The sequence below is a fragment of the Amborella trichopoda genome, chromosome 5, assembly GCF_054954075.1.
Source record: "Amborella trichopoda isolate Santa Cruz 75 chromosome 5, AtrichopodaSantaCruz75HAP2 v2.0, whole genome shotgun sequence".
Taxonomy (NCBI): Eukaryota; Viridiplantae; Streptophyta; class Magnoliopsida; order Amborellales; family Amborellaceae; genus Amborella; species Amborella trichopoda.
This window is the reverse complement of record NC_142340.1, coordinates 18,495,863-18,523,359: the sequence shown is the minus strand read 5'-3', so window position 1 is coordinate 18,523,359 and position 27,497 is coordinate 18,495,863. Positions and strand designations below refer to the sequence as shown.

At 34.5% G+C, this 27,497-nt stretch overlaps 1 protein-coding gene across 7 annotated transcripts in view; it reads right to left on the bottom strand.

Moving 5' to 3' along the window:
• The window catches only part of LOC18448215 (protein RRC1), a 46,767-nt gene extending 34,718 nt beyond the window's left edge, over nt 1–12,049 (bottom strand). For 2 of the 7 annotated variants that reach the window (XM_088867607.1, XM_088867608.1), the window contains exons 1-4: nt 11,788–12,049; nt 11,410–11,520; nt 11,142–11,268; nt 10,972–11,017 (exon numbers count right to left, since the gene is read on the bottom strand). In XM_088867607.1, coding sequence (XP_088723733.1) covers nt 10,972–11,017; nt 11,142–11,268; nt 11,410–11,484 — 248 coding nt within the window. In that variant the 5' untranslated portion in view covers nt 11,485–11,520; nt 11,788–12,049. The remainder of the gene's footprint in view (nt 1–10,971; nt 11,018–11,141; nt 11,269–11,409; nt 11,521–11,787) is intronic. The other 5 variants (XM_011630226.3, XM_020675979.2, XM_088867609.1 and 2 more) reach the window with 3 other exon arrangements.
• Between the last annotated feature and the right edge of the window lie 15,448 nt (nt 12,050–27,497).

Below are 27,497 nucleotides of genomic sequence, written 5' to 3'. Positions count from 1 at the left end.
TACACTATTTTCATTCTAATGAACAATCACAAAAAAAAAAAAAAAAAAAAATTGAAAACACAACCTAGAAAGTATTTTTTTAGCTCAATTAACATAGGCCGCTCATTTAGGTGAGATGCTCAGAGTAGGTCTTAGAAGGAGTTTTTCATTTCCAATTTTTTTGGATGGTTTTATTATCATTAGATAAACAATGTTCAAAAATAAAAAAATGATTTTGAGTTTATAAAGGCCAAGATCTTGAAATTCACCAAATTAGTGGTCTAAATTCGTTTTTGGAGGGTACTCATTTTGACCATATCTAGGGTTCAAATTGAACTTTTTTTTTTGGGGGATTGATTATTGAGATGAAGAGAGTGTGTGCAAAATTTTGGGTCATACAAATACCACAAACATAGTTTTTTAGAAGTGTCGTTGCATTATACTATGATACGACCGTTGCATTAGATCATTGCTCTATATATATATATATATATATATATATATATATATATATATATATATATATATATATATATATATATATATATCCTATCATTCCATTGTGTTGAAGGATTTTGACCTGGCACAAGTAGAAAACTACAAACTAGAAGAAAGTGAGTATTGAGTGAGGAGAGGGCACACAATTTCCTCAACTACTCTACACACAATGCACATATTAGATATTTAGGTACATACATACCCCAGTGTTGAAGAAGGTTCACAGAAATCATAACTAGGCAGGCAAGCCAACCAAATGCTCAAACTTGGAGAGCAGCCAGAACAGGGTCGAGAGGACCTTTCAAGCAGTCCATTTCCCGTGACAGTATGTTTCTCGAATGTGAGGGACTCAGGTGACCCTTAATAATCAGTAGCTTCTGTCAAAGGTGACAATCCTGCTCAATGAAGAAGGTTCACAGAAATCGTAAATAAACCAAATGCTCAAACTTTGGGAGCAGCCAGAACAGGGTAGAGAGGACCTTTCAATCAGTCCATTTCCTGTGACAGTATGTTTCTAGAATGTGAGGGACTCAGGTGACCCTTAATAATCAGTAGCTTCTGTCAAAGGTGATGATCCTGCTCAATGATCCTCATTCTACAGTTCAGGAGTGAAATGGCCAAAGGAACGCATTTCCAAGCACTTGGAGAATCTGTTCCCAATCTCCAAGGCATGCATTCCTGTCTTTCTGGGAATCCCTTATGTTAGGGGATATGCCCCTATCTCAACTTCAAAAGGCCTTATTAAATATACAACCCCATTACATGGAAGCCATATTGACATTTGAAGTAAAAAGGCGGTATAGCCCATTATAGGCTTCCAGACTTAGTAATAACTATCATTATCTGAATATCAACAGGAGGGGAGGGGGGCCAGTAACTAAATCGTTGCTAAAATTACCAAATTACTTCAGAGAAAATTTTATGGTACACCCTAATTTGGTGTGGGATTTCCCTTTGGTCCCTGAACTTTGAAACAGTTCTAACAACATTTAACTTTGCCATTTTTCTATCTTCTAACCCCCTAAACAGTTTTTACCCACACGAAAGTCATTTTGAGCAACTTTTTTGCCCTGAACAAATCATATAAGGATGCCGACGTCCATCTCTCTACCCCAAACCAGCCTCATACATGCACTCTCTCTCTCTCCCCCATTCTGAGCTCTGCCTCTATCTCCTCTCTCTCTACCCCAAACCCTCTCTCTCTCTCCCCATCCCAATCTGAGCTCTGTGCCATACCCCTTTCTCTCTACACCAAACCCTCTCTCTCTACCCCAACCCATCTCTCTCTCTCCCCCCCCCCCCCAATCTGAACTCTGTGCCATACCCAATTTGAGCTCTGCCCTATTTCAAGGCCTCAACCAGTCAATTCTAGAGAGAGAAAGTGACGCTCTATCTTAGTAAAATACGTTTTGACCAGCTCATCACTTTCAGTGATTCAGCTGAGTTCATGTCAAAGTTTGAAAGCGCTGATACGGCACAACACCTGCATCCATGCTCCTTTCTCACACTGCAATCAGAGTGATAAATTACTTTAAGAGAGAGAGACTCTCATCATCCTTGAATAATGAATAAATTGATGAAACATGGCCTAAATTGCTGAATTTGATACCGAAAAATCTATATCAGAAGGCCTGAATGTGGTTTTGTGCAAAACACTAAATAATGGTAATTATTTTCATGGACGCAGTGTGAGAAAGGAGCACGGACGCAGCTGAGAGGCTTGAATGCAATTTTGTGCCAAACACTAAATAATGGTGGAAAGAAAGCACTAAGGTTGTCACTGTTCAAAGGCACCACATTTGTGTATCTAGAGAGAGGGTTCAAAAGAGCTATGTCCATCCATTTAAGAAACTCAAACGAGAAATACCAAGAGATAATGGGTAGAGAGAAAGAGAGGGGGGTATGGTGCAAAGCTCAAATTGGGTGAGAGAGAGACAGAGGGGTATGGCATAGAGCTCTAAGGGCGATAGAGAGAGAGAGAGGGTCTTGGGCATGACAGAGAGATGGACGTGGGCATCCTTATAGGATATGTTTGGGGCAAATAAGTTGCTCAAAATTACTTTTACGCATGTAAAAACGGTTCAGGGGGTTAGAAGATAAGAAACTAACAAAGTTAATGCCACTATAAATGTTTCAAATTTCTGGGTCCATAGAGAAATCAAATACAAAATTAGGGTGTATGGGGAAATTTTCCCATTACTTTATAGGGCTTAAGTGAAAGTTTTCATATAGATATGAAAGCTTCTAAAACTGTAACTATTTAAAAGAAAATGGTTTTGGAATAAAATTAATGTATGGTCAATGTAGTGAATCTAATATTTAAATCAATGTTCTCATATTCAGCCCAGTCCACCCAGACTCGCACCCTAAGCGAGCTGCGTTTCGCTGAGTAACCCTATACAGCTCCCGTTCGGGGCATATAAGAAAAATAGAAAAATTTGTAAAATATATATATATATATATGGAATCAATGTATAAAATATTTATATGTAATTTGGATGTTTTTGGCAAATGTTGGTGAGTTTTGCCTACCATATGCCCTAATTTCCTCTTTTTTAATGATTTCTTTTAAATGTCCCCAACTGTAAATCATTTTTTCCATGTTTTAAGCTTTACCTTTTCTTTTATTTTCTTTTTTTTTGAAGTGTTGATGAACCTTTATATTTTTTTATTTTTTTCAATTTTTTAAGGGCTATACAGTACTACTCTACGTTCCTCTCTGAGGGCCCGTTTGGGAACCTCAAAAAGCATCTCCTAGAAATGCATTTTCAGGAATATGACCCATCTCCACCATTTGGCACCCCAAAAAGGAAGCAAGAAATGGAATTGCGTGTTCATATTTCCGCCCAAAACTGACAAATGCATTTTCCTTTAAAAGGGGCAGAAATGGAAGTTGGACCAAAAACGAGACTCGCATTTCCTTGTCAAACTTGCCCAAAATACTTATACCAAACCTATACTAGTTTGGGGTCCGAAATAAATACTCTATTTTCTTATCTTCTCTCGCCACAACTACACCTCAACACAGCCACTCAATCTCTCTAGCTGACAAGGTTTCAAAAAATACTAGATGATCGGCCTGGTACCTAGAGCCTAGGCGAGCGCCCAGAACCTTAGGCACCATGTAGTACAAGTTCTTTAGATATATACATCTATGTCTTGTCCAAATACACATATAGCAATGTTTCAAAAAGCGCAAGGCGGCTCCTAGGCGGTCGGGGGGAATCCAAGCTGCCCAGCGCCTAGGCAGACGCTCAGGCAAGCACCCAGTACCTGGGCGACCCAGTAGAAATTTGTTTTTTTTTTTGTGTTTTCTATCTCAAAATAGCCTTTAATGGGTTTTAGGTTTCAAATGAACCTGAAACCCGCAATTTTCCCTCTTTAGTATTAAAAAAATGACAAAAAATACCTTCAAGGAGCCGCAGTTCCGCCCCTAGGTGGGGAGCAGCCCTGGGTGAGGCGCAGGCCCTGGGCGGCCACCTAGGCGGGTTCAAGCGGGCGCCCAAGGAAATTCGCCTAAGCGGGCACCCAAGGAAATCCTCCTACGCGGCTGCCCAAGCACTGGGCGGTCCGCTTTTTGAAACAATGCATATATGCATTGTGACAATTTGATAAATGCATTTTCCTCTATAAGGGGCAGAAATGTAAGTCGGCCCAAAAATGAGACTCACATTTCCTTGTCAAACCTGCCCAAAATACTTATACCAACTTATACTAGTTTGGGGTCCAAAATAAATACTCTATTTCCTTACCTTCTCTCGCCACAACTATACTTCAGCACAACCACTCTCTCTAGCCAACAAGGTTCCACAAAATGTTAGGCGGCCGGTCTGGCACCTAACGCCCAGGCAGGCGCCCAGATAGTTAGGCACCCTGGAGTACAAATTCTTTAGATATATATGTGTTGTCCAAACACACATATATACATTGTGTCAATTTTTTAATTCATTGCACATTCTCAAAAAAAAAAAAGAAAAATGTAATTTTTGGCATTTGAAAATATTGTAACATGCTTTTTTATAAACAAACATATGACATATTGCATGTTGAGAATAAATTTGTTCAAAATTTCAAAATTCAAACAACCATACAAAATTTAAAAAAAAAATTAGAAGTCTAATAGGCTATGTATTCGTAATAATCTCTAACTCTCCATATTCCATGATAACATGGGCTCCAACTATCTTCATCAAACTTGCAAAAGTATAAAACCAAACAACAAAAGGTATCGCTAAGAGATTGACGGTTTATGGAAGTATTCTTTTAACTTCAGGGGTTAAAAATACCCCCCATAACCTATTTAAACATTTTTGGGGGTCAAAAGTACCCCGTTTGCCGCTTCGGGCATTTTTAACAATCGATAAAAGGCCCACGTCCCTAGGTGCCCGCCCAGGTACAGCCGCTCAAAATGGGGTGCCCAGGTCTAGGTGTGCAGCTAGAGGTGTCTTGGACGCCTAGGCGCTAGGCAAACCGTCTTTTAAAACATTGCTAGCAGAACAACAGAAGAAAGCCCTTCTCGTCACTCTCTTGTCCAGTGTCTCAAAAAGCGCTAGGCGGCACCTAGACGATCGAGGGGATCCAGGCCGACCAACGCCTAGGCAGGAGCCTAGAACCTAGGCAGCTCAGTAGAAATTTTTTTTGTTTGGGTTCTCTCTAAAATAGCCTCTAATGGGTTTTAGGTTTCAAATGAACCTAAAACCCACAATTTTATCCCTTTAGTGTTAAAATAATGACCCAAAAATACCCTCAAGGAGCCGCATTTCTACCCCTGGGTGGGGCGCAAGCCCTGAGCGGCCGCCTAAGCAGGTTCAGGCAGGCGCCCAGGAATATCCGCCTACGCGGCCGCCCAAGCACTGGCGGTCCGCTTGTTGAAGCACTGCTCTTGTCTTACAAACTCTCTTGTAACTATTTCTCTTTCTCTTCCATTTCTCCCGACAACTCCTATTACCATCTCAAAACCCTAGTGAGTTCCAGCAACTTTGACTTAGACAGATGAATACAAGAAAGGGGAAAGGGAGTTTGAGATAGCATATTCGGCAGTAAATCTAATTTGAGATTGAAATGGAAATCTTTTCTTTGATGCAAGAAGGGGGAAAAGGGAATTTGAGATACCATCTCGAAACCTAGTTAGAGTTCCCTCTTTTCTTTTGATAACAGCTGAATGGAAATATGGTTTTGATGGGCTTCACATTTTGAAGGTTTTTCTAGGGGTTTTGCAATCATTTAGCCCCAATTTCAGTTTGCATTTTAGGGTCGATTTTACACCAAATTACACGAAATCCAGACTAATTTATGGATTTCATTCTACAATTAAAAAGATATGGCTTTTCTTCTTCACTCAAAATATTATCAGAGATTTCTTTTTCTTTTTTTGGATTTGAGTTTTGAACTAAGTTTGAACTTTTTCACCTGAAAAAAAAAAAAGGGCTTTATTCTTTCCCAAAAATTTGGGTTTTATTCTGCAATAACAAAAATTTGTTTTCTTCTTCACCCGAAAATATTATTTGGGTTCTTTCAGGACTTCTTTTTAGCAACACAACTAAATTCCAATATTATCATTGATAAAATGGTCTATGGAATGCATGTTGTATGTGCACATAAGTTATAAACTTATTTTCGGATAAAGCTGTAGTTTTATTTGTTGAATTCATGGTTATACCTCATGCCATGCTTTTAATGGTAAATGAATCAAGCAAACTTATAATATGGCTTCTAGTGCTACAGTGATGTTTATGGTTTTTGTATTGAAAAATGATGATCATTGCAGGACAAAGAATGATTGATGATATTGCTCTTACCATTTATTTTACAATTTTTCCTTGTCTTGGCAAATTTTTTTGGGGTGAATATGGGTACATGGACTCTCAAACAAGGTTATGTGCCTACCCAAGCATGAAATGCAGGTTCATAGAATAAATGCCTAAATTAGAGAACATACTCATATTAGGTATATCAAAGTATGTATGAACAACATATAAAAATAGACTTACATTAGAATGATTTAATTAAAAAGTTGGTATGAACAACATATAAAAATCAACTTACATTACAATGATTTAATTAAAAAGTTGGCAAAAAAAATTACCTGCCCAAATTTGTAGAGAAAAGCATGTAAAAACCTATGACACTTGTGAATAATAGAATGATATTCTGAGAAATGTATCTTCTAGACCAATTAAACAGTTAATATGCATCATGCAGATGCTATCCAAACAGCATTCTTTCATCTTCTAGGATTTGAACATTTCCTAGAGATACATTTAACAGGATTTCAGCATTTTCAGGAAACGTATCTGCAAGTTGCCAAACAGGGCCTTAGAGAAATAATAGAGGGATGAAGATCATTCAATGTAAACTGCCAAAGGTATTTTTTTTAATCAAAGCACATGGAGCCTCAAGCAAACTGAAAAGGCCAATGTGCACTGTGGTCATCAGAGGTTGTGGATTGCCCGCATACCAACTGTAAACATGGCCATGGGTGCAGACAAATAGGCAATCATAATCAATGCGACCTACTTGAGAAATATGGATACATTGAATATCCATTCAAAAGCACATGCCGTTGGGTCCAACAGTCAAATACACCAACCTAGCCAAAGAACAAGCTGAAGAAGCCCCATCTTTGGGGCTCCTTGGGTTCATTGAAAACAGTTATTTTCTGTTCTAGGCGTTACTCGAGACACCCTTCCTTACTCATATTCGATTGTCTCTCGGTAAGCATGTATGTATGCTTGTCCGTATGCACATATATTTGTATGTATGTCTGTTTTATCATTGTGTATGTACATATGCGTGATCCAACTGATCAGGCATGTTAGAAACAAGGAATTAAGCATCCCTAATTCACTTGACTACTTTAGAATTTTCAAAAAAACAAAAATTAACTTATTTGCTGTTAAATGACTTCTTGTCGATCGGTATCGCACTTTACAAGATCAACAAAGGGTGAAGAAGTTATGTACGCCCAGTCACAGACATGGGTTTTGAATTTATCAAAGAATGATCCTTGAAGGGTAATACAGCCACAAGTCAATCCTTCAACATCAGACAACAAAAGGTGTCACAACTAGTGGTGTCTGAAGATGATAAATATAGAAGCATTGGACTACTAAAACTCGGAAAGAGCAACAGAAGATGTGGCACAGGGAGTACCACTAGTGAAAGCATGAGGCCTGCATTTTAAATCTCTAACTGGAAAAGGAGCACACAAGTAAGAACGATCACTGAGAATTGACCAAAAGAAAAGAGCAAAGAAAGCCACAATTGGGGTGAAGACGGTGTATGGCACCAAAAAACGGGCCTTTCAAGCAAGTTCGATTGCCCACTGATGGTGGGAGTGTGTTACAATGTGACGTCTTGAGTTCCATTCCTACAAGGCTGCAAGTTAGCATTAAAAAAAAAAAAAAGATGCTAGTAGTGAAGAAAGGTATACTTATAATAAGGAGGGTTTAGCGTTTGAATCCTAGGTCAAGGAGTTGCATCAGAAGTTCCCCTTGGGGAAAGGTTGAAGCAATCACTTGCCAGATGCCATTCCATGTGCAAATGGATTAAAAATAAGTTGAAGGGGAAGGATAGGATAAGTATGATCGTTGTGGATGAGAAGGATAGGTCTGGAACCTTGGATGTTGTGTAGGATTCTTTGAAGTTCTAAGAACTGTCACAAGAATGTACGAGCTGTACCAATTTTTGTGTGTTTATGTGGTAAGCTTATACGTTGATGGAACCATTCAACAAAATGTGAAGACCTAGGATCAGGGGCATGTGCAGATACAACAATGAAATAAGAAAAGAGAGGATGATGTTCTGGAGAGAACCCAAACTCTGACACATTTTGGCTCATTGAGGCATCTAACCATTGAGGGGATACAAGCAAGCAATCCATGGTAGGTTGTCAATTGTCAAGTCCAAGATACCTACAAGTATGATGTGTCATGTAGTATGTCAAACCATGAAGATTTCTATCCCGGAAGGACAAGGAGTATTCCATACTTTAATGACAATATGGAGAACCTCAACACAAAAGCACAAGAATGCATCTTCTAGCATGTTTCACAAGGTTTGACATTTTCAACGTTGTTGCCAACCAAAGCTTGAAACTAGATATAGAATCAGTATAAGAAATAATGGGATCTGTCATCAAACAACTTCTCCAACCTCAAAGTTAAACCTTAATTTTGTGTGACCATGTTAAATGACGAGGAATTTCTTTTTAGTGGCATCTCAATTCTGAAACAGATGGAAACTGAACTGGAAAATAGTGAGAAGAAACTATTCTTCTCTCATAGTACTCAAGATAAAGAGTACACATAATTCATGAGTGAAGATCTTTAGTTAGAAAACAATCATCCCTGTAGATTTTTTTATTGCAAGAGAACTAGAATCGTCGAAGTTACCCCAAAATTCATGAAAGGAGATTTGTCACAAATAGATTAACAACTTCCCCATATTAGTCACTTCGAGATATTTTGGGAGTAGACAAAGCAATAACATAAAGAAAATATAACACACAACAACAATAGCATGACTCACAACCCAGCCAATAAGGTAGAATCCAAATGTATGGTAGGATCAAATTGTGCTTAGTAGGATTCACCATATAATCCATGAATAGTCTTATTCCATCTTTCTTTCTATTTCATGTATCAACACAACACAACATAGACTGGGTGCATACATGTAGAATGAACCAATGCTCCGACATGGAGATTAACAAACCTGTCAAGAGTGTCTATTAAGTAGACATGTCAAAGCATGTTTCCCATAAAAATATTGCATGCCCTTGGAGGGATTTGAGCTCCCAAGCACTCAATAGAATGGCAAAAGTGTTTACCATCACATTATCCATGCTACATATGCCATATTCATCAAAATTATTTCACTAATACTTATAGACAAGTACCATTTTGATAATGACCATAAAACTTTCGTGATCGTCATCGTCCCAGCCTTATCCCAACTATCTGGGATTGGCTACATGAATCATGTTCCTCCATTTTGCTCTTTCAAGGGTCATACCCATGATAAGAGAGGAGGGTTGTGTTAGTTAGACAGCCAGCGTAAAATTTTGTCACATCTTTTCATCAATCCTGAAACACAAAACTTTCCCTTCTAAAAATAAATAAATAGAAAAAATCAATTTTGAGTTCTAGAAGGCCTAGATCCAGATGGACTTTGCTCTAACCAAAAATTGCAGTCTCCCCCTTTTGTGCAAATCCCCTTTTTTTTTATTTGATCACCTACATGAGATCTACATGTATGAAAAAATTTGGGGTCAAATGATTCCCTACTTTTAATAGTGTCTTACACTGCAAGGGAAGCCCAGTGGCTTACATAATCTGTTTTCCTATAAATATATACATACATACATACATACATACATACATGCATGCATACAAATATACTTACCTAAATATACAAACATATATATGTATGTGTGTGTGTGTGTAGAAATATGTACATACATAGCCGTGTGTGTGTGTTCAATATAAATAGTTGTATGGACATATCAGACCACGCTCATTTTATGGGCCACCTTAATGAACACCAACACGGGCCAAGACACATACAACGCACTGACACCCTATTGGCAAGGACGACACAGGAACTGGGGAATGAAAGCTCCCAAAATTACTAACACATATAAAGGTCAACAAATAGAAAGGAATGTACTAATAGTCATTAAAAGAAATCCTAGCACAAATGTAAGAAAAAAGCGTAGACGAAGCTTATTTGATTTCTTAAGACATAATAAGTGTATGCATTAACTGAAAAGCTTTGTAATGATTATTTTCTTATTGTAAAATCCTCAAATAGGCAGGCAATCCTCTAAGTATTACATCCCTCAATCAACGAGTCAAGAAAGTTCAACATCAATGGTACATTTCATGTTATGAACAATATAGCAGCAGCATTTACCAAACAAAAGATATACTAGCAAAACAAAAAAATGCATAGATAAAACAAAAATTAGTATTGACAGTCACCGTGTAACTCATAGACTGTAATAAACATAGCATGGAATAAGGAACATATATCTTCCAGTGTAAAGACATAATTTAAGATTCAGTGACCCGATATAAGTTCTCATACTAAAAAGGCGGAAATTAAGGTAGATGATCCTAAAAATGCACCAGAGCTAGTAACGAGTGACTATTCATCTAATATGAGAAGAAATAGGCATATGTTCTATTCAATGTTTTATCACTGATCAATTCCTTGATGTATGTTAGCTCTCAAGGGAAAATTCACCAAGTACATGACTTACACAATTTATCAATTACAGTCAGATAGTTCATTGCATGAGTTTGAACTCCATAGCAAATATAAGAAACATAACCTACTCAAATATCGATGAGTTTCTTCTTTCTGAATAAATATGTATCACTGAGACATAAAGTGAACATTAGCCTAAGTAAATCATAAACCGTTTGCTGCTACATGGAGCACAGTGGCACCAAGATCCCATCTTAAAGAAGATCAGATGCATTCATTTACCTACTCCCCTTCTTTGAACCAGATACCCCATCTTTGGAATTCCCACCTGCCATTGTTGAATGCATACAAAGTCCATATTCTTATTAATGTGCCCTTGTAAAAAGTAACATCACATGCATATATCCATTCAGAAAGCGAGAAGTAAGAAGGACAAGCCACAAGATACCAACCTTCGTCGTTCTTCAGGCGCTCATTAGGATTGATAGTCCCTCCTCTCACAAAAGCTTTTGCTGCACTGTCCCCTTGGAATGACTCGACGAATTCCTCATAAAGGCGAGCAGTCTCATCTTCCGCTCTCTAAAACCCGTAAGGGATCAACAAGACATAGATGAAAAACCCAAAAGCAAAAGAACCCAAGCAAAATAGCAGCTTCACATATCTGTAAACGCCTCCAACTCATCAGTTATATGAATATAAGCAAACAATTAGCTCTGCTACCTTTTTCTTGGCCTCCTCCTCCTCCCTATGCTTTTGAAAAGGGGTTTTCTTTCGGATAACCGAGAATGAATTCATTTTGTCATCAGGTGCTACAAACCCATGTAGCAGAAACTATTAGAAATCAAACCCATTTCAAATACTGTACAGAGATATCAAACCCAAACAGCATAGCAAAATCTCGCCAAAAAAAATCAGTATATACTTAAAAGAGAAGAAAATGCCCCATCCAATCCAATATCTAACACAGACCCAATACCAGAATTATGAAAAACCAAAGCCATAAAATTTGTGTACAAAGAAAACAACAAGATGAACATTCATGGGGCTGGATAAGGTGGGAATGCAGCAGCGATGCAAAAATGGAAGACAAACACTTACCCGACCTGTAAATCAAAGTAGCTGCATGAAAGAAGAATTATGCAGAAAGACGCCGAAGAGGGAGGGCAGAGAAAAATAGTAGAGAGAGAAACTGAATTTGAGAGAGAAAATCGAGAGGAATAGAAGGGAAGAAACGCCGGAGTGGTCGGCTCGAAAGAATAGGGTTTTGAATTTGGGGTTCCTTTGCTGGTTCGAAGAAACAAATACTAGGGGCTCTTTTAGGCTTCTTTTGCTCATACCCGGCGAAAGGAAACACTGAAGCGAGGTTGTCTTTGGAGGAACTAACGTTAATATCCTTATCGCCGAATGCTTCTATTTAATGTCTCTGTTTTATTTTTTTCATAAAAGTAAAAAATTACATAATGTTGAAGATTTGTGCTTCCCTTACATAATGTTGAAGATTTGTGCTTTCCCTATTATCTTAGCTGTCCAATTTTGACCAAGATTGCCTCCTATCATTTGATCTTAGATCTGATGTTTCAAAATATTTTATTTTTAGATTTTTTTTATATAAATTATATAAATATAATATTTGGTATTTATCATCCTATCATTGGGACGCACCTATTAAAAAATATTTTTTAATAAAATATAATAACCAAAATACCCCTCAAAACTTTCGAAGGTATTTTACTCATTTTATTTTATTAGAAATATTGTTTTTATATTTTTTGTTGGTGTGAGTTTAATAGAGGATTGAACGTTTAAATTTTGGTATCAAAACAATTTAAATAGTGTATAGACGTGACATTGCGATTGGAACAATCTTAGCCCTCTATTCAAAATGGACTGTTGGATAAAGAAAAGTTTATAAGTTTTATGTTGCAAAGCAAGCATAGAAAGCTTGCCCTTAAAATAATACACCTCTAAAATCCGTCAAAAAAATTTTTGTTTGAGTGTTGAAAAAAAATTATAATTGGTATGCAATGATATAAAAAAATAAAAAAAGAGATTTCAAATCCTTAAAAATCTATGACTTTAGAACTCCATAATGCTAAGTGTGTGATTTTTACCGTTTCAAAAATTTGAAACCCTCATGTAGTTTTTCAGCATGGCCGGCAACCTTTTTTTTTTTTTACCATTAGAGACATTTTTTTACTCTTTTTTCTGATCTAATTGAGATAAGGTCCAATTACAATGCTAACATCACATTTAGGGGCTGTTTGGGTACCTGAAAATCTATTCCTGACCATAGATACACTTAATTGTAAAGAAATAGAAATAGATTACGCCAGATTTCTTTGAAAATCAGTAAATCCATTACATGATGGATGAAAAATCTATTACGAGAGGGACAAGTAATTTTGGTAAATTGCTGATTAAAAAACTCATCTCTGATAAGCCCTCTCTTCATAATAACTAGATCCCTCCCTTTTTAAGCTCATCCCATGTATGAAGACATCAGTAATCATATAAAAACAAAAATAATAAGTGATCATATAAAAACCAAAATAATAAAAATAAAAATCAGTAATCAATGATAAATTATACAACACAATCATAATAAAAATTTCACACAGCATCTCAATTGAAATAACACTCTTTTGTCTCCTCCAATCCCTCAAAATTTTATAGTGCAATTACCAAACTTTCTAGTTTACTAATCTAACTTCTTCCCATTTTTTAACTCGTACCATAGAGATTTTGAATTTAGTATCATAAATTTATTGTTTATTTGAAATTATATAAAGAAACATTTGAAATACTTTTATAAAAAATAAATAAAAATAAGGTTTATCATAATAAAATCATGTTATTCCTATCATATTGTTCCAATGACTTATCATGTTGAAACTAATGTTATGTTAGAAGACATGTGATTCCATGTAAGTGCTAAAGGCATGTAAAATAAGTAGGAAATAGTGTCATGATGACTCTAAAATGGTATAAGTTATTATTATAAAATCTTTTTTGAATGGTGATGAAGTTATTATTAGAAATCTTTTTGGAATGGTGTGATGATTATTTTAATTCCATATTTTAGTGGAATTTTGTGACAAACTAGAAAGAAATGATAATTCTGCATTTTAGTATAATTTTGTGACAAAAAAAAAGAAATGATAATTCTGCATTTTAGTGTAATTTTGTAACAAAAAAAAAAGAAATGATAGTTTATAGGCACGTACTTTGTTAAATGTTGCTAATGCATTTCCTATATTTCTTCCAAACATAGCCAAACAATAACAATGTATTTCTCAAGTTGCATCTAAATACTACCCAAACAGTAACAATCCATTTATAGGTAATGTATTACGCCAGTAATATATTTCACAAACAATATATTTCTGGGTATCCAAACGGCCCCTTAATGTTGTGAAAGCTAGCTTTAAAAAAAAAAGGTGCATTTTTTCAGTCAAAAAACTGATATTTGAGGGAGTTTTGTCCCCAAAAAAAAATGGACTCAAAGCTAGTAATCTCTTCTTCTCTCTTTCTAACCTCTGGAGTGAGCATTCAAAAAATTTCGACCCTATTTCCATAAATTTTACTAAAAAATCCCAAATCAAACCCTATCATTTCAAGTCCTACAATTTCTTTAATTGCTTCAAGATTTGACAATATTTATGGAGATTTGAATAGGTACATCTTTTGTGAAGACTGGGATTTCAATTATGAGGTTATGGTGATGCGGCTAGGATTTGGAGTTGTGTTTATAATGTCATGGTCATGGGCTGACATTTGAAGTTCTATGGTATCTATTTTGAAAAACTATTGATATATTTATTAATTCCCTTGTTTAAAGCATGTTATTAAAAAAAAGCCATAAATATATTTGTTGAACCAATTAACATATGAATTCCATTTATTTTAGATTAACTTTGATGGTGAATCATAGATGTTTTGGAAGTGCTATGGGGCAGCCTAGATTGCCAGCCTGGGCCTTTCTCTCTCTCTCTCTCTCTCCTCGTTCTCACCCCTTCTCCTCTCTCTTAATCTCTCTCTCTCTCTCTAAAGGCCCCCCCTCTAAACTCTTTATCTCGTTAAACTCTCTTCTCCTTTAATTTTAAACTCTCTCTCTCTCTTAAGCTCCCTTATCTCCCTTTCTATCTTAAACTTTTTCTCTCACCATCGTAAACTCTTTCTCTTAAACCTAAACTCTCATTCTCTCTTAAGCCTCAACCTTGACTCTATGCTCCTCATCTTTGTCTTAATCTCTTTAAAATCTCTCTTTCAATCTCTTGAAAATCTCTCTCTCTCTCTCAAATCAATCTCTATTAAACCTTCTCTCTTAAATTCTTTCCCTCATGAATGAATCTCTCCCTCTCTCTTAAACATTCTTCTCTCTTAAAATCTTCCTCTCTTGAATGAATCTCTCTCTTAAAACTTCTCTCTCAAACTCTCTTCATGTCTTGAATGAAACTATCTCTCTTAAATCTTCTCTCTCAAGTTTAAAATTTCAAACTCTCTTTCTCTCTTGAAACCATTCTCTCTCAATTTTAAACTCTCTCTTAAACTCCTTCTCCCTTTATCTTACTCTCTTTCTCTCTTGAAATATTTTCCTTTCTCTTGAGTGTCTCTCTCTTCTCTCGAATGTCTCTTTCTCTCTAAATCTCTTCTTCTCCCTTGAAATCGCTCTCTTTCTCGAATATATATCTCTCTCTCCTAATCTCTCCCCACCTCTATGAATCTCTTTGTCCCTTTTCTAGACAACTCCGACTAGGCTCTGCTGGGATCATCTTTATTTTGGGTCTATCCCACAGTACTAGACCCTCAAGGTATCCCTTGGGGTACTTCTCCATTACTCTCAATCTCTACTTCTATAGACTTTTTCTTCTCTCCCTCTCTCTCTTCTCTCTTCTTCTTCTCTCCTTCCTCCTTCTTCTTCTTCTCTTCTTCTTCTTTTGAATTCGACCGCTCTTAGGGGCCTCTGCTGATGTTCATCCAATTTATGCTCATCCCACAGTATTCGATTCTCAAGGCATCATCCGATGAATAATTGCTTGAACTTGGATTTTCTAATTATGCAAGGTCAAAAAGTAGATGCTACAGAACAAGGTAGGAATGGAATTAAATAATCTACTTGAAGGGTGTGGTTTGTATAAGGTTGCAACCGTAAACAATCAAATTAAAGCGTACCTCCAAATTTTATGGTAAATATAATTTATCTAAAAAGGAATTCTTAAGATAAATTGAAAATCTATTTTCATATATATTTATAAAATCTTAAACTCTAAAAATGGTTCCAATCAAGTAGATTTGTAAACACTTGAAAATCGTGAAATGAACTGTCCAAATAATGTGTTGCAAGATACACTATTTTTAAGACTAAAAAAAAAAAAAAGTAATTTATATATATATATATATATATATATATATATATATATATATATATATATATATATGTAGGAAAAAGATAAAGTGCGCAGCCTAATGTAGATAATTTAAATACGCCAACGACGCAGATTGAATCTGGGCCGATTTGATGATCACAGATGTATGACAGTGTTTGAATTTTAATTTTTTTTTAACAAATCCAAATCATTTGAAATTTTAGGCATATATTTTTAAAAAATAGGAAAATCTAGAAAAAATATTAAAAAAATATTTTAAATGAAAACAATTGACCATAATACCCCTGAAACTTTGTCGGGGTATTTTGGTCAATTTTTCCATGTAAAATATATTTTTTTAATATTTTTCATAGATTCACCTATTTTTGAAGAACACACGTTTAAAATTTCAAGTGATTTGGATTTGTATAAAAAATTAAAATTCAAACACTACTGGACACTACCAGGCATCCGTGATCATTAGATCAGCCCCGATTCAATCTGGGCCGTTGACGCATTTAGCTTATCTACACTAGTCTGCGCACCATATATATATATATATATATATTATATCCATACATCTCAATGTTGAGATGATCAATTAAAGGGTTTGCTAACATCAAACGAACTTTTTATGATGGATTTTTTAGGTGTACTTCAATTCGACATTTAAGGTTACAACCCTATATAAACTTTTTCCCGACTTGAATTGTTGTTATCTAATTATGAAAGGACATTGATGTGAAGTGTAAGCTTGATTGAATAACTTGGATGTCCTCAGCTTGATTGAATAACTTGGATGTCCTCATTCTTTAGGATCAAGATATTTGGATTGGCTTTGAAGGTATTCTTATAAGTTGAATTTTAGCATCCTATAAGGTACTCATCAAGCTGAACTTTAGCATCCTGATGTGGACCATCCATATTGTTTTTTGAAAATTATTATCTAAAAACACATTGATAATAAGGAAGAGTTTATAAAAATCCAGGTAAAGCACTCTACTATCTGTTATCATTTTCAGAAGATAACTAAAAAATAAAAAAATAAAAAAGAAAAAAAGAGTAAGGGAATAAATAAATACTTAGTGGTACTTTTTCAACCCACAATTGGTGCATGCATCCTCTTGTTTATGCGAAAAACTTTCTAAAAAAAAATCTTGATAAACAGGCATGTAGAATGGGGTTTTGTCAAGGAGATGGAAAATAATAGGAAAGGGCCGGTGGTAGCACCCCTACCCATAACTTTGTCGCACATCATGCTCTCCAATCCCCTGGCAGTTTCGAAATCCTAACCATTTAGAAAACAGGTAGGTGCATGTATTCCTCACTGAATGCCTAACCATTTCGAAAACCTAACCATTTTAAGGAAAAAGTGTTTGATTGAAGCATTACAAAGATTTATTTATCTCAAGACTATATAAACTACATAATCATCGTTAGATAGATAATTTTATAGTAATTTTGAGTTCTTAAAACCGCTCATAAAGTAGAGATTGTTCTTACTGAGTAAAAAGAGCATGGTTTTTTAAAAAAATTAGAACTTCTTCATCGAATTCTCAATTAGAGGCAAGAGGATGTGCATATGATGTATGTGACAAACCATCAAATTTGAAATGGTGATTCCTGGAGTCGCCCCTTAGGCAGGAGCGTAGTTGGCAAGTATTCACTTAAATGTAATTTTATTTTCTATAGATCTTCAAAAAATCATATTTTTTGATGGAACCTATATGAATGCCCATGTTATGTTTTTTCAGAAAGCTTGTTTCTAATAACCTTCAGCTATGTTTTAAATCTTCATCTTTCAAACTTTCCTAGACTTTTCTTTCTCTTCATGAATTTGATATACTTGAATTTATGTTTTGATATAAATTCACAATCAAGGGGATTAAATCGAGAATCTCACTTTGACAATCTTTTTTTTGAAATATCTTATGGCATTAAATCAAGCAACTTGATATGACAAGAAGTTTTATTAAAAAAATCATCAATATTTTTCCAAAACCACATATTCTTCATCCAAGAAAATCGTATTACAAAGAAAATGTAACAATATATTGAAGGAGAATGTACCTTTTAATAAAATCTTACCTTTTAATATGTTGTAGACTTATAGGAAGAGTAACCTATTGTTTTTTTTTTCTCTAAACAGATAATATTACAGTGAGGTTCAAATATTTGGATTTGTTTAAGCATATTGTATAGGCCTTATTTTATTTTCACTTTATATACATTAGTTTTATAGGTTTTATTTTTTGAATTTTTATTTTGTGACTAGTGTATACAATACCACATTATGGATGAATTGGTATTTTACATTTTACGAGTTTTGTTAATCGCAATTTAAATATTATTTTTCCCCAATAATTTGAAACCTTGTATTCTCACTCTTGTTATTTGTTAATGCAATTATTTTATTTAGTTTTGTTGTTGTTACTTCGTTATATGTTCCCTATAAAATCATTGTATGTTGTGTGCCATGACAGATGAAAAAAGCCCTCCGTGTTATATTTAATGAAAAACTAAAGGCAATTTATGTTAGGTTTATGTGACCTTTAAAGGCCTTATGAGTGCTTGTAAAATGAAATGATATAATAAAACATGAGCTCAGTGGGAGTGTGGTTCCTCGTGGACCATACTAAGCAAACGATGATTTGCTGATAACGATATGTGCTTAACGATCTACATCAGTCGGTTGGGAAAAACTCATGTTACCTGGGCATGAAGAACAAACCGATGAGGGTTTATGGATTAGCCCTTGAAGAGGTTGGAGAACATACTCGGATGAGTGAGTAGAGGGACTGTGTGACCCTTGTGTATGATGGTGGCCTACAGATACAGGGGCCCAAACCTCATCCATGTACCATCACACGTCATGCATATTAATAGATTATTCGGGAAAGCCAGAAATTCACCTTTTAAGGTAAAACGTATGCATGTGCGAGAGATACCCCTATGTGCCATAGAGTTGTGGTCGCATAAGGTCTTGGTGACCTTAACTTGTCTCTAGGGAAGGACATGTAATCCACAAACTGGGATTGCGACCCCTTGACTCATTCACCAGACTTTGGTGACCACTAATGAGCCATTGCTTGGACTTTGGGTCATGGGAAACACTGTGTCGGTTCGATAAGGCGAGTATGGTCTATAGTTCACAGTTGAAGGTGGAGTGCCCCATGATTGCAGATTAAATTTCTTAACCATATGGATCCATCTCCCATCAAGTTAATTTAATTACGTTTGTTTTATGATAGAAATTATTTAAGAATTATTATTTGAATTTTTATGAGTTATTTGACATTTTATTTATAATTTTTTTTTTGGACTTATAAAAATGAAGATATTGATTTTACAAAATTATAAAATTCAAATAATATTTTAGAATTTTTTTGATAATTTAAAATTATATAAAATATCATTGAGGGGCCCATAGTACACATGGGCCCACCATTTGTCAAGTGGGTGGGGCCCACATGTGCTACACATGGGTGGCAAGCCCCACCCATTGGATTCTTTCTTGGAGTTTAAGTTATTTCATGTTTTGGTAATATTATGTTATGACATGTGGTTAAATAAGATATGGATTATTTTGACCATATATTGATAAAATATTGAAAGTGTATATTGACTTAATATATCTTTGTAATAGTTTGTGAAAGATTATGGAATGCATAATATTTTAATTAGATTTAATTTATCTAATTTTTATTGATGGAAAAATGATTAAAAAAATGGGGATAATGGCCTATGCACCTTCCACAATGTTGATGACTCATCTATGGAATATCGTTGATCGACAGTCTATGTTCATTCTCACAAGAAGAGGCAAGTCAAGGAAAACCCTAAGAAACCCTAATCTTGTTCAAGCCTATAAAAAAATAGATTGTCTCTATCCAAAATCTCTACACTTTATCTTTCTATCTCTCTCTCTTAAGAAAGTTTCTCTCTCTCATGTTTGATCTCTCTCTCCTATATTGTGATAGAACCTAAGAGTTTAGGTTATGGAGTTTTTCTCTCTCCTATCTCTCAAATATGGATTTATGGCTAAGGGTTTTAGGGTTTAACAAAAAGAGAATCTATTTCTCTCAAACTAGGTTTCTAATAGAATTCACATAGGATTTGAGTTTGTGATCCAAGGGGTTCATGTTCCATTGGTGTGGCTTAATCGAAATTTACTTTCCCGGTTCGAGATCGAAGCTAGACTGTTGATCCCGCACCATTGGATGGTGGCGACTTGGTGTAGGGTGTAATAAGCTCGGTTGAGGTAATCTCTATCACTCTTCATTTTGTTTCTTGCAATCTTATTTTTTATTCTCAAGCATAGGCATAGTTGTTTCAATGGCATCAAGATGTTAAGATCTTGGTTTTATTGTTATGTTGATTTTATTTTGAAATTTATCTTATTATAATAAAGACTATATGTAGGTGATCTTTTGCTAAAAGAAAGGGGTGAAGAAAAAAAATAAAAATGTATTGCCCTGTAAAAGATCACATAGGTCTTCTTTCATTGGTATCAGAACTATTGATACTTGATGTCATTAGTTACCTTTTCTCTTTATTGACTTTAGATCAAGCTTGGGAATGAGATATCAGAAAGCTAATGACTTTTGTGATCAAGAAATACTCCCACAATTAAGAATTATTAAAATATTTCAACACCGAAAAGACACTCTGCATAATTTGTATTCTAGGTTGTTTTGCAGTAGTGATTTAACAATCCTAAACTTTCAAAAAATAAATAAATAAATAAAAATAATAATTATTTATAGTGTGATGGTCCATATAAGTATTATGGTCCTCAGGGACCATCAACACTTTTGTTGACATTTTCCTTTCATATACCATGTCCTTTAGTTGACGTGGGCCTTAAATGTTTCATTTATAATATTATCGTCACACGTCATGTATGAGGTGGAGCTTAATAAAATAATATAATAATGTGTCTTAAGAATTTAAATAGGAGAGGTGATGACTCCCACCCTAGAAAACTTTTGTATAAGCTCTCCCAACACACTGAAATCTTTCTCTCTCTAGTCGAAACGCAGTGAGCTCTTTCTCTCTCTAGCCAAATTTTATCGAAAGTCCCACTCAAACACTCAAATATTATAGGTAAATGACTTCATTATCTTGAAAAATAATCGATTCTTTTTAAAAATGAAATGAAATAATTACTTATGCTTATTATCATGAATTTGAGGCGCAATAAATTTTATGCGCAAGCGACCTCATTATTTTGATAAAATAATCTTTTTAATAAAATTGTGATATGTTATCGATGTTAGAAATTTTAAATGCGGTAAATTCTTAGAAATAAATTTATTTATTTCTGCTTTTAGTAAAATTGTGAGATTACTTTCTACTGTTTTTGAATATTTAGACATTATAAATTTCATATGCAAATGACTGCCTTATTATTTGAAAACTGATATTTTGCAATTGATTATAGCATTGTTTGTGAAATGTTTATTTGCGAATTGACATCCCATAAATTGTGATAATTTTATATTCTTGAATTTCTATAAGAGTTTTTCTATACATATTAGATTGGCAATTATGCTAGAATGTCTTTACGAACCGCTACCTTTCTAAATTTGAGCCAAAAATATTTGACTGGTTATTTTTGAAATGTTATTGAAAGTGACTGTTATTAATGGTTTCAATGAAATTCACATTAATAATTTCAGTGATATGTTGAGTACATGATATTGCTGCTTTCGAATGTTTAAAGAGATTTAGAAATACTTTAAGTATGCAAGTGGACTCATCCGGTTGGCCGGTGAGGTATAAGTGGACCTATCCGATATGTCGGTAGGGATTAAGTGGACTCATCCGGTACGCCGGTGAGGTATAAGTAGACCTGCAGGGATTAAGTGGACCCATTAGGACCCTGATGGGATATATAAGTGACCTACTTGAGACGCCAGTAGGGTAATTTGTGAAATCCTTTGAATTATGCACTGTAGCTAAAATGTTATACGCATTTCAATCATTCGAATTATACTTAATTATGCATTTTTTATAGTGAAACTGTTAATCCATTTATGTTAATAGATCTCTTTTTTTTAAATATTGATATCTTGCAATCATGATGATTTTTAGGATCATGATGATCACTTACTGAGTAGCTAAACTCATCAAATTATGGTAAACATTTGTTTTCAGGATAACTGCGGTTTCATTTTGAGTACTCGTTAGGATCAACTCTAGAAGATATTGTAGTTATGCTTGAACTTTCTTTTGTTACTTTGTCAGAATTCGCCATTGTAAATTTGTCTTAAAAAGAGATGTATATATGTTTTGACTGTCACATCTCAGGAATATCAGTATTGTAAATTCTTGGGGCATGACAAGTGATATGGAGAATATAATGAGGTATTTTTCTATTATATACTTCAATGATATTTTTTGTCTTTAAGAGTATGATTTACCTGCAAAATTTCAATGGGAGATCCTATAGGAATTGAGAGTTATGGACTCAACAATGAATGGTGTCAGTTCTAACCATGCAAAATTTAGGAACTGTTCATTGAGTTTCGTGATTTTTCTCACTTACCATATGATTTTATTTCTAGCTAAAATTGGACTGTGACTCATAAAATTCTACTTTCAAACAAAAAAAGTTTCATAAAGAAAGTCCTTGTGGTTTGAAAGACATGATCAATTTATTGAAGAATGCGTAAATGTTGTTTTCTGCAACGAAAATTATTTTCATGACTTGGAAGCTAACATTTTATTTCTGTTCTTAACATAATGTTTTGTGGTTCACACTAAGTTTTTCGACATCCATTCTGAGTCTAATTTGTAATAAAATTTATTTGAAAGAGAAATATCTATGGGAAGAGAGGAATACAAATTTTGGATTAAAGAGAGGTCATCCTGAATTTTCTGTAATTTGGTATGTTCTTCATTGAAGACATGAATAGCTATATTTATCAAGCCTATTTAGCAAAGTAATATAAGGCTTGTGAAAATATATGTGTTACTATTATGTATCTAATTTCAAACAAAATTGGTTTGAAAGAGAAACTCCATGATGGTAGAGAGAAAAGACAATTTTACTAGATCGTGTTCATTTTGGAATTCTGCAGTATGATTTATTTTATGATGTGAATGTTATTTATTTATTTCTCTTAAGAAAAGTATTATTTGGGATTCAAACTATGATGTTATGATTTTGTTTTGAGTCTAATTTTCAACACAAAAGATTTCAAAAAGAAATTACTTGAGGATTGAGAGAAACAAACTTTTTATTAAGAGGTGCTCAACCTGATTTTCAACTGAAAAAATTGCATTGGGACATAAATGTCACTAAAATGAATATTCACTAAATGGTATGATTTAAGGATGGAACTGAGCACTATTTTTTTTTTTTTTGGGTCTATTTCAATATTCAAAAGGATTCAAAGATTAACTCTTTATGAGTTGAGAGATATCATATTTTTATCATGAGCCGCTTAAGTAAATTAAAAAGATGTGGCATATTAAGACATATTTGGATTCCTAAATATGAAGACCTTTTTTCTAAGGCTCGTTTAAAAAAGTTTTATAGTGTGCTATGAGTATGGTTTATTATAATTAAACTTCAGAGAGTGGTAATACATAATTGACAATATATGACACTCTATGTAAAGAGTATTCGATCTGGGAATAATAAAAAGAAAAAGAAACACAATACCTATAAAAACATCTTGGTTTCTTCAAAATGAAGGGATATATAGAGAGACTTGGTGGTAGCATAGAAACGCTAAAGATTAATGGGAGAATTGAAATTCTGATATTTGAAATGATGGGATGAAGAAGATATTTTCTTCACAGTGTAAGATAGGAGAATCTAAGTGCCGAAGAGATTGACACTTCGTGACATGTGAAACCAATGACCTATATATTGTCCATCAGTTGCGTACGCTTCGAAGATCACAAAAGCTTATCAAACAAGTAAAATGGATGAATAAAAAAAACCCAGGTACCACACTACATGGTTTTGAGGTATGGAATCTATCCCACATTATATGGTAATATCATATAGGGAAAGGTCACATAGGGAAAGATGATTCAATAACTTTGTTTAATGTGTTTTGGTTATATTTTGACTAATTATTTTATGAATATTTATGAAGTGTATGGACATTAAGTGATAAGTGCTAACAAATTTCAAAGTGTCAGTTTTGAATATCTTGTGTTTTTGTGCCTCCTTGTGCTTGAGTATGAACTACTTAAGATAATGATACACATGGAGATATGATTTGATCAAGGGCTTTGAGCCCTAAGGATGAAACACGAGAGATGGGTGTGACTCATTCACATATGTAAGCACAAAGGGAGTGTTCTGATGGAACTTGGTCTTAGTGACCATCATCTTAATAATATTTATAATATGATGTGTTGCATGTGATGATGATCTCTTGATAAATTCTCCATAATTTCCAAAAATGAAGTATTTGTCAAGCCTTTAATCGACATTATTTAGTCGTGCTTTATTTTGGATAAAGCATGTATTTTATAATTAAATGTGAATGCTGTAAAATGTTTTATGAAGGCTAAGCATATATTTTACAATTAAATGGGATGATTTGAGCAAAGCCTAAGTTTATGAATATGGTTTTGAGAAAACTATATAATCTTGCAAGCTCCATTAAGTCTTTATGAAAATCATTTTAAACTGTCATATTATTATGTAACTATTGCTTGTGAATGCATATATATATATATATATATATATATATATATATATATATATATATAAAGTTAATTTTTTTATTAAAAAGAAAAACATTATGTCTTGAAGGTATTTATAAAAGTGGGAGAAAAACTATTATGCACTGTTTTTTTTTTAAATACCTATATGCCTTGATCCATGTTTCTAGTTATTTAGCATCCTCGATTACCTAAGATTTTGAACCACAGAGAATGTTGTAGGAATGCCATCATGCTGGGCTCTCCTAACACATATTGTGTTAATTAGATAACTTGGTTTGTATGAATTTACTACCAAGATGTCTAGTGTGGTTGAACCTTTGTGGTTCATTAAGGTTTTTGCATATTGTAAAACCAATGGGTATTGAATTACATATTGCATGAGACTTGATATGGTACCTCATGATATATGTATAAGAATGTTGATAATGTATATATTGTATATGCAATAATTGAGTGGGAGCTGCTACAGTCCCACATTTTTTTAGCTGCTTGGATATTCAGATATATAAGTGCAAGCTATCTCACAGATCCAGATGATGTGAAGTCTACATCTGGATATGTGTTCATGCTTGGAGGGGGTGCAATTTCTTGAAAATCAAAGAAAAAGGATGTGACGAAATTGTCCACCATGAAGGCAGAGTACGTGGCGTGCTGTTTGGTAATCGAGGAAGCCGTATGAATTAAGAAATTTTTTAATCGACTTGACTTTCACCTCGTGCGTTATGAGGCAGTAAGAATTTTCTGTGACAGCACGGTGACGATATGCGTGTCAAAGGAGCCACGATTCTATAAGAACTCCAAGCATATAAAACCATGTTTTTATCACTTGAGGAATGATGTGAGATTGAGAAAGATTGAGATTCAGATAAACTAAATATTTTAGTGGGAGTACTTGCTAGTATTTGACATGCCAAATGAAACAACATACTATAATGTTGTGCACCCATAGAAAATGTTTGGTGCTGGTTGTATGGCTACAAAAGGGAGTAGCTTATTTGAAGAATACTTTTAAGCCTATGAACATACGATCCCATGCGATGACGGTACGTGATAGTCTTTTGCGACAACAGGTCCCTGATTCGCGATGCGATGTGAAAGATGAGCTACAACCAATTTTTTAATTGAGATCAGAGCAACAAAGAAAAAAATGTGTTGCTCTATAAATCCTTTTGTAAAAGGATTGATAGCGAAAGTCATGATTAATACATTGAGAGAATAAAAAAAAATGCTTGAGAGAGATTGTAATTAGGAGAGAGAGATGTGAATAAAAGAAAGTGAGAAAGAGAGAATGTAAGACATTTAAAGGTCAAGTAGGAGATGTTGGGTTTATGTGGCCTTTAAAGGCCTTATGAGTGCTTGTAAAATGAAATGATATAGTAGAAAATGAACTTAGTGGGAGTGTAGTCCCTCGTGGACCATACTAAGCAAACGATGATTTGCTGATACTAATCTATGCTTAACAATCTAGGCCAGTCGATTGGAAAAAACCCATGTTACTTGAGCATAAAGAACAAACCGATGATGGTTTATGGGTTAGCCCTTGATGAGGTCGAAGAACATACCGAGATGAGTGAGCCGAGGGACTGTGTGACCCTTGTGTGTAATAGTGGCCGACAGAGACAGGGGCCAAAACCTCATCCATTTAACATCATACAACATGCATATCAATAGATCGTTCGGAAAAGCTAAAAATCCACTTTTTAGGGTGAAGCGTATGTATGTGCGAGAGATACCCCTATGCGCCATAAAACTGTAGTCGCATAAGGTCTTAGTGACCTTGACTTGTCTCTAGAGGAGGACATGTAATCCACAGACTGGGATTGCGACCCCTTGATTCATCCGCTAGACTTTGGTGACCCGCTAATGAGCCCCTACTTGGACTGTAGGTCATGAAAAACACTGTGTCGGTTCGATAAGGCAAGTGTAGTATGTAGTCCACAGTTGAAGGTGAAGTGCCCCATGATTGCAGATTAAATTCCTTAACCATATGGATCCATTTCCCATCAAGTTAATTTAATTATGTTTGTTTTATGATAGAAATTATTTGAGAATTGTTATTTGAATTTTTATGAGTCATTTGATATTTTATTTATAATTTTTTTTGGACTAATAAAAATGAAGATATTGATTTTACAAAATTATAAAATTCAAATAATCTTTTAGAATTTTTTTTGATAATTTGAAATTATATAAAATATCATGGAGGAGCTCATAGTGCACATGGGCCCACCATGTGTCAAGTGGGTGGGGCCCACATGCGCCACACATGGGTAGCATGCCCCACCCATTGGATTCTTTCTTGAAGTTCAAGTTATTTCATGTTTTGGTAATATTATGTTATGGCCTGTGGTCAAATAAGATATGGAATATTTTGACTATATATTGACAAAATATTGAAAGTGTATATTGACTTGATATATCTTTGGAATATTTTGTGAAATATTAAGGAATGCATAATATTTTAATTAGATTTAATTTATCTAATTTCTATTGATAGGAAAATGGTTAAGGAAATGGGGATAATGGTCTATTCACATTCCATAATGTTGATGGCCCATTTATGGAATGGATGGCTCAGATCTCTCACCCTACAAGTCACCCTTGATCGACAGTCTATATTCAATATCACAAGAGGAAGTAAGCCAAGGGAAAACCCTAAGAAACCCTAATCTTGTTCAAGCCTATCAAAAATGAATTGTCTCTACCTAAAATCTCTACACCTTATCTTTCTATTTCTCTCTTTTAAGA